General features: G+C 43.9%; 1 protein-coding gene across 3 annotated transcripts in view; it reads right to left on the bottom strand.

The window, feature by feature from the left end:
• Positions 1–19748, bottom strand: part of LOC133371346 (rho GTPase-activating protein 20-like) — a 111539-nt gene that overhangs the window by 4950 nt on the left and 86841 nt on the right. For all 3 annotated transcript variants that reach the window (XM_061598667.1, XM_061598668.1, XM_061598670.1), the window contains exons 9-14: positions 11373–11561; positions 10296–10468; positions 8581–8742; positions 4095–4204; positions 1290–1479; positions 146–263 (exon numbers count right to left, since the gene is read on the bottom strand). In XM_061598667.1, coding sequence (XP_061454651.1) covers positions 146–263; positions 1290–1479; positions 4095–4204; positions 8581–8742; positions 10296–10468; positions 11373–11561 — 942 coding nt within the window. The remainder of the gene's footprint in view (positions 1–145; positions 264–1289; positions 1480–4094; positions 4205–8580; positions 8743–10295; positions 10469–11372; positions 11562–19748) is intronic.

Below are 19748 nucleotides of genomic sequence, written 5' to 3'. Positions count from 1 at the left end.
CACAGGCACTATGTGGGCAGAGCCAATCATGTGATTCTTTCCTATTCCATTTTATTGCCCCCCTCCCCCAGCTGCCTGTGAGCGGCCTTGAACACCCTAGATATAAACTCTTCCAAATAAATAAGTATCTCCATCATGGCCTTACCCAGCAAGTCATCCACACTCTTGGACGTCTCTTTATCTGGTGGCTCGAACAATGTAGCTATGTCCCCTCCAAAAACTTCAGCTGAATTTTCAATCAGGAACTGCACCAGCCTGGCCACCTGTATCAAGTACAGCACCTGTATCAACCTGGCCTCCTGCATCCAGCACCAGTATCCCTTGCCAAGGCAGAATGTGCTCTGGCTGACTCTGATAAAACGATGCTGTCGACTACAACATGAAATTATTTCAGCCTCTCTTCCACGGGGTGAAGGAGGGCTGAAACACGCCATCAGCACTACAACCCACCTTCCTATCTGATATGCATGGAGGAGTTTGCTCAGGCAGCAAAGGGTCCTGCTGCTCCCCTGTTAACATATAAAGCAAAGGACAAGATTCCTCCCTGTCCCTTTCCACGAGTTAGATGCATCCATCCCTGGGATCAGCAGCTCCGGGTACACGCCACTCTGTCCTGATTCTCCAGCACTGGCAGCTCCTCACTCTGCCTAACTGTAAGTCCACTCCTGGCTAGCCGTGCACACAAATATCCTGTGGCCTGTACGACTGAACCAGCCCAGCCCAGCCCAGGATGCATCTGGCAACTTTAATGAATACCAAAGGTAGAAATAATATTTATATAAATTTGTGGACAAGGACAATGTGTTAAAAGCATTAATTGCAATAATTCATTGGATACTGAATTATATTTGATTCATGTTGTGAGCCAGTTTTATAGCCATTGAAAAAGACATTTTGTGTCGAAACGCGTCTGGCTGGACCATCTTGAAAACATCCTCACCACATTAGAATTTGATTTCTCCTACTAATCTTGTTCCATATCAGAAACAATATTCATATTTATATATTGTTTTTGACATATATTTTTGTAAAAAACTTTTCATGTTTGAATTTAGATATATTCTGTTATATTGATGCATTCTTGGTTTATTTCACTTTATTATAATAAATATTTTCAGGATTTATACTGCTACATTCACCTTAATTTTTTATTTTTTATTTTTGCATCTGGCAACTGCCATGTGTGATGTGTTCAGCTCTGAGAAAGGGGACTATAAAGATAACCTTGATTTTGTGCAGTATTGGAGCCCCTGGAAGGGAAGTGGGTGGAAACCCAAAGCAGAGGTTACCTTCTTCGTAGCTTTGCTTTCCTCCTCAGGGCCTGTTGGGCTGGGAAGCCAGAGCATGTTGGGAGCTATGCAGAGAGCCAAGTTGAAGGCATTCATCTGGTTCTCGACGGCATTTTGCTCAATGTGATACAGGACTCCAAACAGGTGTCTGAGCAAAATGAGGTTAGCTTCTGGGAGTTGATTCACTAAACTGGCAAAAGGAGACAAAGAAGGTGAATCTGCTCCCTGGAGGGAGCACATCAGATGAAATGTTCATGGCATAACTGCAACTTAGCACAGGGGAAAAATACACCAAATGGTTTTGTATTGCATTCACACATCAGTTGACACTTGAAAGGACTATTTGTAAAGAGTGAACATTTGCAACACTTCAACTTCTTAAATAGCTTGCTGCTTGGGTTTGACCCTTGGCAACTGCAGGGTTGGGCTATAGATTTCATTTCCCCTGTGAAACTGATGGGAAATGAAGAATAAGCATGCAATCAAGGGGCCTCATCTGCAACCTCTTTAGCCAGCTGATGGGTCTGGAATGATTTCCCTTTGTGGTACACTGCTTGTCAGCTATAAAACAAATGACAGAATTTGCAAAAACTGAAACGCAGGCTGACTGCAAAGGATTCTCATCACAGATGCATCCTTATCAGGATTTGAACCTCGAGCATTTCTACATCTAAAATTCCATCCCAAATTATGAACTTGTTATATTGCTTGTGTATGAAGCCCATGGGAAGCCATCAAAAACAGAAAGAAGGGAGAACTGCTGGCATAAACTAGAAGGGTGGCTTTTAAATGTGCTCAAGGGAATCTTTGACGTTTGCTTGCTTGCTCATTGGTTGTGTTTTCAATCTGTTCTCCCTTCGCAATTTAATCCTCACAACAACTGTGTGAGGCTAGGACACAGGAAGCTGCCTCAGACCAGACCAGACCATTTGGCTCAGTGTTGTCAACACTGACTTGCCAGTACTCCTCCAAGGATCCAGGCAGGGTTCTTCTCCATCGCCTGATCCTGTTAAGTGGAGAAACCAGGGATTTGATCTGGGATATTTTTTTGTAAAGCATGTGGTCTACTGCTGAGCAATGGTCCTTCTTTTGAGGTTAGGCTGACAGGAATCAGAAAAGGTCTACATTTCCATGCTTTCCACCCTAGTAGTGGACCAAATAACAGTTATTTCCATCTCCCTTCTTTTGCGTGCTTAAAATTCTCCATCTTGCTAGAATGTGGTTTATTGAACTATTTTATCTAAAGGATCCCAATCTTAGTCTGACCCTCACATCACAACACACAGTGATATGATCAATCAGATCAGTAATGGTGGGCAAGCTCCCTCACTGTGGGGCAGCATCCAGTGTGCAACTGCAGGAGAGTCTCCAGGCTGTATTTTACTTCCATGGCCGTTATTTATTTATTTATTACATTTATATATCGCCCCATAGCCAAAGCTCTCTGGACAGTTTACAGCAATTGAAAACAATAAAAACAAATATGCAAATTTTAAAACACAAAAGGCCATGAGGATACAGGGGCAGTTGCCTGATGAGATCAAGCATGTTGACAGTAAGGACCCAACATGACTGTCCAGTGCCCCATGTCAACTGAACATGCACTAGTGCTGTGCTGAACATGTCTCCTGCATGTTTTTCCCAACAATTAGTGACAAAAGAAATTGCATTCAAAGATTATCAAGGAGGTGGGGTGGGGAGAAACATCAGTGAAATCTTCATAAGGGGGTGCAGGGCTTTTATTGTGCTTTCCTTACTTTTGAAGTGGCCAAGGACTGTATGTGGCTGTCTTTCATTCTGCAAATCTTCTCACTGGTGCTCTGCACTCAGCAGCCTTCACAGGTGCCCATGCTGCATCAAAACCCCATGGCTTCCATAGGTGGACATAGGAAGGTGGGGAGATTGCCTACTGTGTGCCTGGAAAGTGTTCCTTTTTTAAAAAGCGAAGTCTTTTTACTTTTAAAGAAATCAGCATGGATTTTTGTGTGTGTAAGGACTCCCCTTCAAAATAAAACCAGTCAGCAGACTGATCTTAGGTGCTTGGTGGGCAGGCTTCATCGACTTCCCATGCCTCAATTAAAACTCAGGAGAAGACATTGTTCAGCAACTCTTCCCATGGGGCTTTTCAGATTGGGAAGCGCAGACAGCTGGGGCTAGGGATCGATGCATCAGGCCATTTCAGTTTGTTTCTATTGCTAATGTTTCCAGCCTTCAGTTCACCCCATTTTCATATCAATTAGTGACTTTTTCTTCTTAAAAACAAATGCACATTTATCCTAATATATACATTTTCTATGAATTTTTGCCTAAAACACACATTTTTGTGAACAATTTCCCTTAATATAATATAGTTTTATGCAAAAGCTTTGGTTGGAGAACTCCATCACAGAATTCAGAGAAGTGTGAATTTCAAAGGATTCCTGTGTTTCAGTTTGCTTATTATTTCAACAAGTGCAAATCAAATCAGTTCACAGAAAAAAGAAAGCACCTTTCACAGAAGAAAACTTTCAAGAAATCTTAGGACCTGTTTCAGCACAGCATGCACCCTTGAGCATGTCCCAATATCCTCTGCAGTGTGCATGGGGCTCCTTTGCAGGTTAGGGTATGTGCAAAGGATTTCCTGACCCCCCAGCTATGGGCCTGACATGACATCACTGAGCTCAGTAGACAATGGAAGTAGAGCTTGGAAACATGGTGACATCATGCCATGCATTTCTGGAAGATGGCACAGGTTGGCAGCAGCACTCCCCCCCCCAATGATTGGGCGCTCAGTCTCAAAGCAAGCAGATTGTTCCAGTTACAAACCTCTTGAGTGCTTCAATCTTATGTGCCTGGTTTTCCTTATCCATGGCTTCCATCCACAGGCTGTGCATGTCTGAGGACAGAACACTGTCAGGTATATTTCGCAGAAAATCCTAAATTGAATATACACATACAGAGTGATTTGGTCAGTCATTCAGAGTGATTGAGTCAGCTCTGAGCTTTGTCCTATAATAAAGCATAAGGCACTCATTTTTGTTCTTTTGAAAAGCTCATAGTTTAGAACAGGGGCGGGAACTGGAACTGGCTGATGGCCCAGCTGTCAGTCACATGGCAGCCCAATGACATCAGGTAGCCTGGTGGAGAGCTTGGCTTCAAAGACCATAAGACCATCAGCTGCCAGCCAGCCGACTGGTGGTGCTGACAAACCCCTTTCGGCAGAGCCAGGCCTTTACCTGTCTCCACTTGACAGTGGGCCAGAGGCTCCCCACCTTTGCGTAGAAGGAGCAACACATCACAAATGGGCCCCCTGCACTTCAGTCCTACAGCCTTATGGGCAGAGCTGTGCCGATGGAAGCATATTGCTGCTGTGTCACCCTTGCTTTCGTTTGCCAGGACGTTGCGGAGCGCACCCACAAGAGGTCCCAAATAACAGGACACCAGCTCCCATCTGAGAGACAATACCATAACTCTCACTGTTTGCAGGCAAAATTAAGGCCATTAATACCTCCATAAGAAGAGTTTGCACTATCATGGGAGCAGGGGCTGTAAAGTCTTTAATAATCTCCATAAGAATGGTACACTTAATGCCTCTAATCTTTCTACACAGATTCTCTTCCCACTGCTGCCCCTTCACACTTCTTAACCGCAATAAAAGATACTGTTATCTCAGGTCTGCACAACTTACAATCATAGAATCCTAGAGTTGGAAGGGGCCAATAAGGCCATCGAGTCCGACCCCTTGCTTAATGGAGGAATCCAAATGAAAGCATACCTGACAGGTGTCTGTCCAGCTGCCTCTTGAATGCCTACAGCGTTGGAGAGCCCACCACCTCCTGAGGTCATTGGCTTCATTGTCATACCGCTCTAACAGTTAAGCAGTTTTTCCTGATGTTCAGTCGAAAACTGGCTTCCTGTACCTTAAGCCCACATCAGTGGTACATGCTCTGGTAACCTCACGTTTGGACTACTGTAATGCGCTTTACGTAGGGCTACCTTTGAAGACAGTTCGGAAGCTACAGCTAGTGCAAAATGCGGCGGCCAGATTGCTGACAAGGACCAAGCGGTCCGAGCATATAACACCTGTTCTGGCCCGCTTGCACTGGTTGCCAATATGTTTCCGGGCCAGATTCAAAGTGTTGGTATTGACCTATAAAGCCTTATACGGTGCGGGACCACGATACCTTGCGGAACGCCTCTTCCGATATGAACCGGCCCGTACACTACGTTCTGCTATGAAGGCCCTCCTCCGGGTTCCAACTCACAGGGAGGCCCGGAGGGTGGTGACAAGATCTAGGGCCTTCTCAGTGGTGGCCCCCGAACTATGGAATGGTCTCCCCGAGGAAGTACGCCTGGCGCTGACTTTCCTGTCTTTTCGGCGCCAGGTCAAAACCTTCCTATTCTCTGAAGCATTTTAAGCTAAATTGATTTACTTTAAAAATGTTATTGTATTTGATTTTTGACTGTATTACTAGTATTATTCTGTTATTTATTGTATTTTTATGCTATTTTATGTTCACCGCCCAGAGAGCTATCGCTAGTCGGGCGGTATATAAATCTAATAAATAATAATAATAATAAATAATAATTATTATTATTCCATATCCTGCACTCTGGGATGATCAAGAAGAGATCCTGGCCCTCCTCTGTGTGGCAACCTTTCAAGTACTTGAAGAGTGCTGTCATATCTCCCCTCAGTCTTCTCTTCTCCAGGCTAAACAGGCCCAGTTCTTTTGGGCTCTCCTCACAGGGCTTTGTTTCCAGTCCCCTGATCATCCTCGTTGCCCTTCTTTGAACCCGTTCCAGTTTGTCTGCATCCTTCTTGAAGTGTGGTGTCCAGAACTGGACACAGTACTCAAGATGAGGCCTAACTAGTGCCGAATAGAGGGGAACCAATGCTTCACACGATTTGGAAACTATACTTCTGTTAATGCAGCCTAAAACAGCATTTGCCATCTAGCCTATCAAGATATCTTTGAACTTTGTTTCTGTCTTCCAAGGTATTAGCTATCCCTCCCAATTTTGTATCATCTGCAAATCTGATAAGCGTTCCCTGCACCTCCTCATCCAAGTCATGAATAAAAATGTTGAAGAGCACTGGGCCCAGGACCGAGACCTGCAGTACCCCACTCATTACCTCCCCTCATTTGAGAAGGAACCACTGATAACCCTAACCATTGATTGAGTACAATTCTGTAGCCAACTGTAGTTCCTCTAATAGTTGTTCCATCCAGCTCACATTTAGCTAGTTTGCTAATCAGAATACCATGCGGCACTTTGTCAAAAGATTTGCTGAAGTCAACATATAGCATTCCCACAGTCTATGAGAGAAGTTACCCAATCAAAACATGACGTAACAGGCCCTGGGCAGCATGTACAGCAGCCTCCCAATGGCTTGATAAATCTCCTGGTTTTGCTGCCTGCCAGAGACATTCCGAATGGAGAGAGGGAGACTGTCAAGCACTAAGCAGGAGAATATATAAGAGGACTAGTGGGCTGCAATTGACTTGGCAGGTTAAAACTTGCATAATCCTGTATTATCTCCTGGCGTCACTCTGACTTCTCTTGAGACCGCCTCTCCCCCTTCCTTATCCATCCACTTGTACGACATTGCTAAGGCCTGTCACTTCTTATTTAGCATCTCAAGATAGTCAACATCTACTCTGGTCTTTCTGCTACCCCCCAGTCCAGATCCTCCTCTGTGCTCTGCCCTCTCCTGCCACACCAGGACGAAGCCACACCATACTCTGATCCAAGTTTTAGGGTCAGCCCTTCCAGACTTCCTGCCACCCTCTGGACCTGAGCTCAGTCCAGCTGGCTTTTGGCAAATGTCGCTCTCTGAATATCAGTCCCACAAGCTGCCGCTGGGCCAGGCCCACAAACAGGGATGTGCTGAATCTGCTCTGAGAAATTTCACTTATCATATGGAAATCTGATTTTAGGGATGGAATTTTCTGAAAATCTAGATGTCGAGATTGTCCTCACAGATTTTTTTCTAATTCCCACCTTGCTTCTTGATTTCAGTGAGAAGCTAGTTATTTTTATATCAGTTCCACTAAAAATATGAACAATTCTCACATATTGCATTATGCAGGAGCCCAGGAGGAAGGGTGGGATATAAATAATAATAATAATAATAATAATAATATACATTTACACTCTATGTTTCCTAAAGTAACCAGTACATTAACAGATCCATACAACAATGCACAAAAATACTTGCATATGAATACTTGTAAAATTATGCTGCAGAAATATAGTATTATATGGGGCTTTACTCTTAAAGTAAAATGTGTATTATACATATAATGCTTGTGCATAATTTTGCATATAATTAGTATTTTTAAAAACAACAACAATGCATTGAGTGGCTCAGAAATAAGAAGGTGCTCAATGCAAAAGGTGCTCTGATACAGGGAAACTTTAATCAGATCAGAATTCTCTGTACACTATAAATCCATTTGAATCAGATTCCTCCTCCATCTTTAGACATTTTGCCAAATGTTCAAAATTTCACTTCAGAGGAATGTTGGTGGCAGTCTAGGAATATATGAAGCCTTCCTCCACCCAAACGTCCTGGGCCAAGAAGTGTTGCTAATATTATAGAAACTCTTTTTTAAAAGTTTTCCTTGAGATTCCCCAAATCATTCACCCAAGGGAGAACATCCAATTTTGCCTGAAAATCTTGGTTTACTCTGAATTTCATACAACGGCCTTACCATGTGCTGACATATCTGGAAATGAGCATAGGCTGATTTGTAACTGTGGTTGTCACTGGCTGAGAGTGTCATGCGAAACAACTTTCATCAGTTCTGAATTCAGGTTCCCCATACTAAGTCTCAGCTGGTATAGCACAGTGGGGAGGAGAGCCTGGCTGGGAGTCCAGATTCGGTGAGTTCAAATCCCTGCTCGTGTCTCCTGGGTGTCAAGGGCCAGCTAAAGATCACCCCCCCCCCCAGTGAGTGGCTCAGGGGTTACGTACCCTGCCACCTGTGCAGCCGTGGGCAAGCTGCATAGTCCCAAGGAGCCCAGTTGCCCCCCAGCTGAAAGTTGTGCAGCTGTGGCAAGCTGAGCAGGCCCTGGCCAGCTGGGGAGGACTAGCCTCAGAGGGAGGCAATGGTAACCCCCCTCTGAATACCACTTACCACGAAATCTCTATTCACGGGGTAGCCATAAGTCAGGATCAGCTTGAAGGCAGTCCGTTTCCATTTTTTTTCATACTAAGTCTCAGAAGCAGCTCCCTGTTACTCTGCACAGCAACTTAAACATCCTAGTCCTTAAATTTAAGTGCTTGTGATATGGCCTGACTTACCGTTATGACTGCTGCCGCCACAAAGACAGATTCACCATCCACCTGAACATCATCTCCAGTGTTGAGTTTCTCTTTCAGCTCTTTGCAAATCTTGGCATTGGCTGAACGCCTGAAGATGCCTCTTGTGGATGGACCTTCATGGTACAGCAGTTGTAGAATATCCTGAATGGGAGTGGGGAAGTCACAACGTCTGTTATATGATCACCAAGGATAATTATCAGATTTAATTTGTGTTTTAGACAAATCAGAGGGAATATACCTCATCATTAACTGTTAACTGTTATCAAGGAAGCCTAGATGATGGAAAAGATATTGAGTCAGTTCATTTGGGGCTATTCTAGTACTTGAACTGTGAACCAATATAAGACTTGACTACAAAGGACAGTCTTAACTCAGGAGATGGCATCAGAAGGCATTGGCCTCAGATGAGGAAGTAGTCTGAGGTGAGATATTTGGACTGCCTTGGAATCTAAAGAGAACTCGCATTCAAAATAGTCAGATGAAGTGGCTCTGAGGCTCTGGAACCACTTTGGAACCTCTGGAGAGCTTCTGAGGGTTTTTTATTTAACTATCCTTGTTGTAATCTTCCTGGAGCTTTGCATAAATGGAAAACACCAGGCAGAAAGGAGAGGAGGTGTATAGTAAAGAGGTGTGGGACAGACAGTTCTAGTTTTCCGTCAGGGAGTTACTTAGCTGGAACACTCCTTTGACTTCCAGTCACAATGCTTTCAAGGGGGATGTAGAAACAATATATCAGACATTGCATCAATGTGCAGAAAACAAAATAATTATTAACGCCTCAATACTGGTTCTTGTTCATAACGCCCTAACCACTGCGCCCATCCTTCTGAAATTTTCCCAAGAACTTACCTAGGAGCACCTCTGCATTAGACTGACAGCTTTCTTTATGGAGAGTCTCACCTGTAATTGGAGGGCCCTGCCCCCAGTGCTACCTGGTGAGATCTGTGTGACATGTTTGTGGTGGGAAAAGCTGGCCGGACATCCAAGGCACACTCACTCCTCTGCAGTGTGCACATGCTCATGACTCCAGGCCGCCCTGCTCCCTGCTCTGGCCACAGACCACTTTGTTGCACCTCCCTTCCTCAGCTGCCTTCATAGTCTACTTCCAGTGCTTCTAAATTGGCATGATGCAGTGAACAAAGAGCAAACAGAGCTGTATTGCAGCAATGCCAGATTCAAAGTGTTGGTTCTTACCTATAAAGCCCTTAATGGCATCGGACCGCAATACCTGGTGGAACGCCTCTCCCGCTATGTATCTACCCGCTCGCTGCGCTTGACGTCGAAGGCCCTTCTCCGGGTTCCAACGCATAGCGAGGCCTGGAGAGCAACAACTAGAACTAGGGCCTTCTCAGTAGTGGCCCCCGAATTATGGAACGACCTCCCTGACGAGATACGCCTGGCGCCTTCTTTGTTATCTTTTCGGCGCCAGGTAAAGACCTACCTCTTTGCCCAGGCATTTTAAATTTAAATTTTAAATTTCAAATGTTAATTTTAATTTCTTTTTGTTGCAATCTTGTTTTCATATATGTTTTTATAGTGTATTGTATTTATACTCACTTGTATTTTAACCTGTTTTTATTGTTGTACACCGCCCTGAGAGCTTATTGCTAAAGGGCGGTATAAAAGCACAATTAATAAATAAAATAATAAATAAATAAATGCCCCTGCAGGACCCCCTTGGATCCCCGTCTTACCAGAATGGGCTTGGGAAGGCTTCCATCAGGACACACAGATGCTAGGGAGAGGCCAAAAAGTTTCCGCGGGCTGCTTGGGGATTGCGATGCTGGGCTGCCAGTTGGTGTGCTGGTACTGCGGCGGACCCAATCAATCAAAGATTTCTTCCTCTTGGTGTGTTTCTGCAAAGTTTCTGAAAGCACAAATTTCCCTTAGGTTTCAGGTTTTATTTTATTTATTTATTATTTTATTTATACCCCGCCCTTCCTTCCAGCAGGAGCCCAAGGCAGCAAGCAGAAACACTAAAAACACTTTAAAACATCATAAAAAGACCTTAAAATACATTAAAACAAAACAACGTTAAAAACCTTTAAAAAAACCTTTAAAAACATCTTTTTTTAAAAAGGGGGTTAAAGAAAAAGGTTCCCTTTGCAAGGCATAGTTCATGTGGTATAAACTAGGTACCATGATGAAAGGGTGGTTTGTAGGGATTCCCAGGGATTAGGAAGTGGGACTTCTGGTCTTCCATGAAATTCCAAATGTCCTTTCCTCACCCTGTCATCCCTCTGCCTGAGCAAACCTTTCCCCCTTTTCAACTTTCTGTCTCCTCTCTCCTTGACACACATCCCTACTCCAACCAGGGGAAATCAGAATAACTTGTGCAAACTAGCAACAGATGTGACAAAACAAATGTGACACAGGAGCCACAATCTGATTGGCCCAACTTTTTTAAAAACTGTAGAGCAGCCATGACGGGGTGTGTGTGTTCTAACTTGATCCGTGTCTGTCAACTGTCTCCGTTAATGATATTTGATGCTGTTGGAATCCAGTGATTTGCTAAAAAACAACAAGGTGTGTAATAAAATTTAAGGCTAATCTTATTGCCTTAAATTCACCAACAACAGTTCTGGGTAAAACCATACCCCTCAAAGGGAAAATCTTAAAAGCTACATTTGCCCAAAAGTCACACAGTTGCATCTGAATTCTGAAACTTTACTGGATTTTGAGTTTGTGAGAAATGTCATGTTAGTACTAAAACTGTTCCCATAATGATACCAATAGGTCACAAGCGGAGTCTTCCCAGCATCTATTTTTACCTGTCTGCACTTGCACTGGAGCATGGGGTCTGGGTTTCAGGATGAACTGACATTGCCTATCCCTGGGGAGCTGATCCAGGAGAGAAGCTTCATAGTCATCAGTCAGGAGCACATTGTTGTTGGTTCCTTGGAGCAGGTCCACAGAGTCGCGGAGGCAGGCAAGAATAATGCTGCAGGGATGCTCATGGCCTGTTGCAACGACAGACAAGAGGCGCCCATCGTTACGGCGTGTGCATGATCCTTGACTAAGCATAGAGTAACTAGACTGATCGAAGTAAATGCATAGAAAGAACTCACCTGTCAACTCAAATGCACAGTGGGTCTTGGGATGTCAGGTGGGGAAGAATCCTGTGCCCACCCCTCCATGTCCAGCCCAAAGAAGGAACAGCAGGAATATCTTTCCTACCAGGCAAGGGAGCCTCCTTACTCACGTTTGGCTACATTTCTCAAATCCTCTAAATGTGTCTGGATCAGCCTTGCTCACCAGGTCAAGCAACTAAGAGGTCTGTTCTTGCCAGCTCCAGCCTGCTCTGGCCCTGCTCCTCAGCCCCACCGTGTCAGGCCTGGCACTTCTTTGGTGTGTGCCCATGCGCCAGGGACAGCCCACCTGGCACCCTCCATATGTAGCTGCTCTGCAGCTCCCATAATCCCTGACCGCCGGCTGGGCTGATGGGAGGTGAAGCCCAAGAACATCAGGCTGGCTACTCCTGCTGTGCAATGTCAGAGGGCAACGTGGACCACCGTTTGCTGCAGCTTTCAACCAGGAATCTGACATCAGCCTGAAGCTGAAGTGGGGAAACCTCCTTTGTTGACTTGACACCCTTATCTGCCTGATTCTTGAAACACCAACAAGAAACCATTTCCTCTGAAGTATACTGAGTTGCTGCAAAGCTGAAACCCCACCTTAATCCTTGCACAAATATTTGTTTATTTATTAGGTATTATTTATTTATTCATTAAATTTATATCCTGCCCTTCCTCCCAAAGGAGCTTTAAATGTACCTCCTGCTGCTCTGAGGTCCCAGAGTAATGGGGACATCCTGTTTGGGGACCCTTTCTGCCTTCCTACAGTGCTGAGCTACATGAACCGCCCCCAGGAAATTGTTTAGGGTGCCAGTGGTCCCTCTCCCCTCCCCAGCCATGGCTGTGCCACTCAGGAGAACTGTCCAGGCCCAGGGATGCTCCTGTGCTGGCGCTTGACTTGGGCACTGCATTCCTGCAGCATAATCACAAGGAAAGCACCTCTTGTTGCACCTGGTCCTATGCAACCCCATCTTCTAGGGCAGGGGCAGAGAATGCTTTTCTGGGCAACCTTCCAAGGGCCACTTGCCAGAGGCAAACATGGGTGGGACAACAAGTGTAAATGTTACCTTTGCACAGCTATGCTAGTTTCTACACATGCTCTCACACACGCCTCTGTCCGCCACGCAGGCAAGGAAGAAGGAGCCTCAGAGCATTCCAGCCAGGCCAGAACAGTTGGAACGTGGAGCAGGCCCAGGGAGGGGTATAGATGCCCTCAAATCTTCATAATCCTATGCAGAGCTTGGAAAAGTTACTTTTTTGAACTACAACTCCCATCAGCCCAGCCAGCATGGCCACTGGATTGGGCTGATGGGAGTTGTAGTTCAAAAAAAGTAACTTTCCAAGCTCTGATCCTATGCTACTAGTCAGTGCTTTACTGGGGGAAAAATGAGGTCCCAGTACTAATATCTTGATAAAAGTACGGTGGGTGCCAGCACAAAATGACTGGCATGGGAGGCACAGGTACTCTGTACTGGTGAGTGTTGTCACACACAAAACAGCCCTGCTAATAAGGGACAAATTACTTTCGTTTGGGGTGTAGTCGTCCGGGGTCTCGGGGGTCTTAGACCCCTTACTTTTTCCCTATGACTCCATCATCCTATGAGCCAATCAGTACTAAACAGGAGTGTGTTAGCCACTGAGAAAAGTCTTCTGATATGCTTCCTTGTCCTTTCCTGCTGGTTGGAGCCAATCAGAGTAAAAGCAGGTGAGTCAGCCACTGAGAAGACTCTTCTCAGCAGCTAACACTCTCTCCTTTCATGCTTATTGGCTGCTACGGACATCTGTTGTTGTGAGAGAAGGCATTAACAAGGATCTAATTCTCAACCCAGCAGCAAAAAAGGGTGGCGGCGGCTGTGACTGTCATGAAGGCACCCTGTACTTCTGGATTTGCCATTACGCTACAGTTTGGGGGTGGGCAGTGTGGCTTAGACTAAACCGTGCTCAGCCCCCCTCCTTTGCCTCAGAGGACAACACAAAGGACGGCCGAGGCCGAGGGCAGGAAGTGCCTCTCGGATCATCTCACCAAAAGGACATTTCTGTTACGGATATTAGACATGAATGTAATTTTTATTAGGAGAATTCTTGGTAAGCCACTCTGAGAGTCTGTCTGGGCTAGACAGTGGGATCCTGGGATTCTTCTGGGAGGAAGGGCGGCACATAAATTAAATAAATTAAAATAAACAGACAGACAGACAGACAGACAGACAGACAGACAGATAGATAGATAGATAGATAGATAGATAGATAGATAGATAGATAGATAGATAGATAGATAGATAGATAGATAGATAGATAGATAGATAGATAGATAGAAATATATAAGCCAACAAACCAACAGCCCTTAAATCCAGTGCAGATGCTAGGAATCCAAAGGGGCTAGGAATCCTAGGAGCTAGGAATCCAAAGGGAAGGAAATCTGAATGAGGTTGAAGGAGTCTGAGAGTCTGGGAGGGGGCACTGGGCCCTCTGTCCCAATCTGTTCAACCTGCTTAAAAGAGCATGGAAAGTTATATCTCCCATGATCAGAAAGAGACACAGTGAGAGGGTTCCTTTGAAGAACTGAAAAGTTCTGAGGAAAAAGGCAGCTTTTGACAACATTCCTGAACAACTCTCATCAAAAGTTCGGCTCTCATTTGGTTCCCATTTTGCCCCAAAAGCCCATCCCTAAATACGATACTGTCATTATGTCACATACAATAATAGAAATCGTTATGAAATACTATGGGAAAAGTTGAAAAGGCATGCCTGGAACTCTCAGCCAAAGTAAATACTCTCTCTAATTTTATATGTACATTTAAACTTGCATTGTTTTCGGGTATGCACCAATGATGCAAAAAGGGATACCTCCCCCCCACACACACTTTTTGCCTTCACGGGGGATTATTTAATGATTGCCTTCAGTTTAAAGGAAAATATTTTGTTAATTGTATTTCCCTCTTGCTGTTTCTGAAATCAACCCCTATCACCAGAAATTTAGCCTCAGTTCTGAAGCCCAAACCTTTACCCGGTTCCTTATGGGCAGCCCATTGCTACTTATGAGCTAAATGGATTTGTTTTGTTTTGTAACCAAGATGCCTGGCTGACTGGTCTGTAGTTCCCAGGTTTCTCCTTTTTGCCCTTTTTGAAGAGAAGGACAACATTAGCCTTCCTCCAGTCATCTAACACTTCACCCATCCTCCACGATGTTGCAAAGATAATAAACAGATTCTGAGAGTTCTTCAGCCAGTTCCTTCAATACTCTAGGATACAGCTCATCAGGCCCTGCAGATTTGAACTCTTTCAATTAATAAAGAATTAATAATAATAATAATAATATATAATATAATAATAATAATAATTAATAATAAGAATTAATAAAGAATATTCCCTGGTCCGACAAACCTATAAAATATTTGGGGATATGGATTATTCAAGATTTGATACCATTGGCTAATATTTATTATGATACATTGCACCAAGAATTGTAGTCTGAATCTCAATATTGGAAAACATTACCAATTTCCTGGATGGGGTGAATATCGATTGTAAAAATGAATATTTTACCAAGATGACTATCTCTATGTCATTACGGGTCTTACCGCTTATTTTTCAAACTTGGCATAGGTTTATTTTGGACCCTTTTGGGGGGAAAACCCTCAATGTGTTGCAGCAAATGGTTTATATAAAAAATTGGAACAGGGAAGAATGGGGGTTCCTCATGTAGAAAATTATTATGCCACAAGATTAGCAGACATTTAAAATTGGTACGAAATGGGTCTAGTTACACAAGCAGAAAATCATATATTAAAAACACAATCAAAGGCGATGTTACGGTTCCAAGAGGGTGATTGGATACAAATTGCAATTAAGGTTACATCTCTTTGTGTTGGATTGACAATCTGGTATAAATTAAGAGAAAAAATGTCACAGGTCTCTCACCTCACATCATCATTTTATACCAAATTTATAGCACAGGTAAATGGGATGCTTGGAGACCTATCGTTGTGGAATCAAGCAAATCTAGACTGTGTAAAAGATTTTGCTTCTAAACATGGAATTAAATCATACATAGATATAACTAGCTTAATGGGGAGGGTCAAAGACCACATTTATATCAGTATTTTCAAAAAGGAGAGACAATAGCATGCCTATAAGGAAGCATACTTGCTTATAGGAAGTATCGACCATTAGAGAAGAGACTATTTGAAATTTTGTTAAGATAAAAAAACAGTAAAGGATAAATTGGCAAAATTTATAATTATAAAATTTAAAAATAAATTTTTGAATTTATGAAGAAATGGGCAAAATACATTCAACAAGAAATAAAGAATGGGAATGGATTTGGTCTAAAATACCACCTTTGTTGATATCAACAGATCTGAAGGAAAACTTTTATATTTGATATGACTAAGATGGCTGTGCTCTGCCACCCTAGTCAGAGGCAGCATGCTTCTGAAAACCAGTTGCTGGAAGCCTCAGGAGGGGAGAGTGTTCTTGCACTCGGGTCCTTCTTGCGGGCTTCCCCCAGGCACCTGGTTGGCCACTGTGAGAACAGGATGCTGGACTAGATGGGCCACTGGCCTGATCCAGCAGGCTCTTCTTATGTTCTTATGTTTAAAGTGATCAGGTATTCCTTGACCATTTGTCAATCTACCTCAAGCTCCATTCCTGCCCCTTCAGTTTCCCAGGAGGGTCACAGACCCTTTGGGAGAAGACTGAGCCAAAGTAGGAATTGAGCACTTCTGCCTTTTCTTTGTCATCTGTTACCATTTTGCCATCCTCACTGAATAGCTGTGCCACCATTTCTTTTCTCTCTCTTTTCCTATGAAATCTTTTTTTGTTGCTTTTAGCATCTCTCAGCTAATTCTCAGCTTTAGCTTTCCTGACACCATCCCTGCAATTCCGCACTACCTTCCTTTGTGGTCTGGCCTTCCATTTTCTGTATATGTCCTTTTTTGTTTTCAGGTCATTTCTAAGCTTTCTGTGGAGCCACATTGGCTTCTTCTACTGTCTTCCCTCTTTTTTTTCTTGATGGAATTGTTTGCCACTGTGCCTTTAGAGTTTCCTCTTTTAGAAACTCCCACCCATCTTGGACTCCTTTTCTCACTAGGGTACCTTGCCACAGAACCTTACTTACCATTGTTCTGAGTTTATTAAAATTGGCTTTCCTGAAGTCCAGGGCATGCCTATGGCTACTCTCAGCTTTTGCTTCCTTTAAAATCAAGAACTCAAGTATAGTGTGGTCACTTTCCCCCAGAGTTCCCGTAACTGCCACTTCATCTACCAAATCATCTCTGTTGGTTAGAATCAAGTCAAGGATAGCTGCCAGTTGCTTCCTCCACTTTCTGTAGGAGAAAGGTGTCTCCCACATAAGACAGGAATTTTTTGGAGGGCTGTGTTTGGCAGAATTTGTCTCCCAGCAGGTATTGGGGTAATTGAAGTCCCCCATTACTACTGCATCCTTGAAAGTTTTGCAACTTGCTTTTCAAAAGTTTCGTCTTCATCTTCTCCTTGATTGGGTGGTTGGTAGTAGATTCCAACCACTATGTTCCTTTTATTCCTTGTCCCATTAATTTTAATCCATATACTCCCGGTGTAGTCTAGGCATTTAAGGCTGGAAGGTAAATTAAAAAAAAAAAGATTCCTCACATCTTCCCCCAGTTTTGGGGAGGGAGGGGTGAAGGAAGGGGAGGGAAGGGGCAAAAGGGGGGATAGGAGGGAGGAGGTGGGGAGGGCAGGTTTGATCATTTGTATTCTTTTTGAGTTCACTGGGATTTACTCCTGTACTATCATGCTTAGGATAGGTGAAACTGATCTTGGGGATGGGGAGGGAGGGGAGAGTAGAGAAGGGGAGGAAGGGGAAGGATAGGTAGAAAGGAGGAGTGGAGGAAATTGCATGGGTGGGCACTGGGCAGAGGGGAAGCCCCTTTCCTTTCCAAAAGGAAAACATTGGGAACAGTATCATTGCTTTTCAGCCTTTCCCCACCTTTTTATTCTACAGCAGGCACATGTAGCCTCCCACCCAAATTTAAACCAAAGCTGTCCCTGGCCACATCCACACCAGGCCTTTAGTTCACTTTGGAGAGTCATGGCTTCTCCCAAAGAATACTGAGAAGTATAATTTGTGAAGAGGGCAGAGATGCCCTATTCCCCTCACAGAACTACAATCTAGATACAACTAGAGGTATCCTGTATTGTTTTACTGTTTGATTACATTATTCTTAAATTGGTTTTAGGTATTTTTAGGTGATGTTTAATTGTTTTAATGTGTAATGAGTTTAATTCTATTTTAAATGTAGATTTTTATATGTCCAAATTATATGTACCCATTTTTAGGTGTAAGCCACCCTGAGTTCCAGTTTTGGAAAAAGGGCGGGGTATAAATAAAGATAATAATAATAATAATAATCCCCAGAAGAGGGGCTGACTATTAAACCCCTCTTGCTGCTGGAGCTCTGTCAGGGGAAGAGGAGTCTCTTAGCAACTCCTAGCAGCCTTCACAAACTACACTTCCCAGGATTCTTTGGGGGAAGCCATGACTGTTTGGAGAGGAAAAAAAGCCTGGTAAGGGTGTGGCCCCGATTAGCCAAGCGAAGCAGCTGTGGCTCTGGCTTGTAGAACACTGACGGTTCTTACTGAGCATGCCCTGTGCTATCGTAGAATCCAATGTTACATTTCTTAAATTAATTAAAAATCAGCTAGGCATTTTTTAAACTTTGAATCTGCAGAAGATAAAGGGGTAAGATCAGTAATAGGATTACAGGTGCTCTGTGAACATGGGTGATTTTAATAAATTTCAAGAAATTATGGGACCACTGACCGAAAAAAAGTTCAACAGGGGTCTGGATTTTTACCTCTCTTGTTTTACACTATGAACTCTCTGTTAACGTAAGAACATAAGAACATAAGAAGAGCCTGCTGGATCAGGCCAGTGGCCCATCTAGTCCAGCATCCTGTTCTCACAGTGGCCAACCAGGTGCCTGGGGGAAGCCCGCAAGCAGGACCCGAGTGCAAGAACACTCTCCCCTCCTGAGGCTTCTGGCAACTGGTTTTCAGAAGCATGCTGCCTCTGACTAGGGTGGCACAGCACAGCCATCATGGCTAGTAGCCATTGATAGCCCTGTCCTCCATGAATTTGTCTAATTATCGCTAGCATGGAATTTCCCTTTTTCACAGCTGCCGCACACTGGGTCGACATTTTCATTGTGCTGTCCACTACAACCCCGAGGTCTCTCTCCTGGTCGGTCACCACCAGTTCAGACCCCATGAGTGTATATGTGAAATTAAGATTTTTTGCTCCAATATGCATAATTTTACACTTGTTTATATTGAATTGCATTTGCCATTTTCCCGCCCATTCACTCAGTTTGGAGAGGTCTTTTTGGAGCTCTTTGCAATCCCTTTTTGTTTTAACAACCCTGAACAATGTAGTGTCGTCAGCAAACTTGGCCACTTCACTGCTCACTCCTAATTCTAGGTCATTAATGAACAAGTTGAAAAGTACAGGTCCCAATACCGATCCTTGAGGGACTCCACTTTCTACAGCCCTCCATTGGGAGAACTGTCCGTTGATTCCTACTCTCTGCTTTCTGCTTCTTAACCAATTCCTTATCCACAAGAGGACCTCTCCTCTTATTCCATGACTGCTAAGCTTCCTCAGAAGCCTTTGGTGAGGTACCTTGTCAAACGCTTTTTGAAAGTCTAAGTACACTATGTCCACTGGATCACCTCTATCTATATGCTTGTTGACACTCTCAAAGAATTCTAATAGGTTACTGAGACAGGACTTTCCCTTGCAGAAGCCATGCTGGCTCTGCTTCAGCAAGGCTTGTTCTTTTATGTGCTGAGTTAATCTAGCTTTAATCATACTTTCTACCAGTTTTCCAGGGACAGAAGTTAAGCTAACTGGCCTGTAATTTCCGGGATCCCCTCTGGATCCCTTTTTGAAGATTGGCGTTACATTTGCCACTTTCCAGTCCTCAGGCACGGAGGAGGACCCAAGGGACAAGTTACATATTTTAGTTAGCAGATCAGCAATTTCACCTTTGAGTTCTTTGAGAACTCTCGGGTGGATGCCATCCGGGCCCGGTGATC

This window comes from Rhineura floridana, chromosome 16 (genome assembly GCF_030035675.1).
Source record: "Rhineura floridana isolate rRhiFlo1 chromosome 16, rRhiFlo1.hap2, whole genome shotgun sequence".
Lineage (NCBI taxonomy): Eukaryota > Metazoa > Chordata > Lepidosauria > Squamata > Rhineuridae > Rhineura > Rhineura floridana.
Note: the sequence above shows the minus strand (reverse complement) of the source record. Positions and strands in the feature narration are given on the sequence as shown.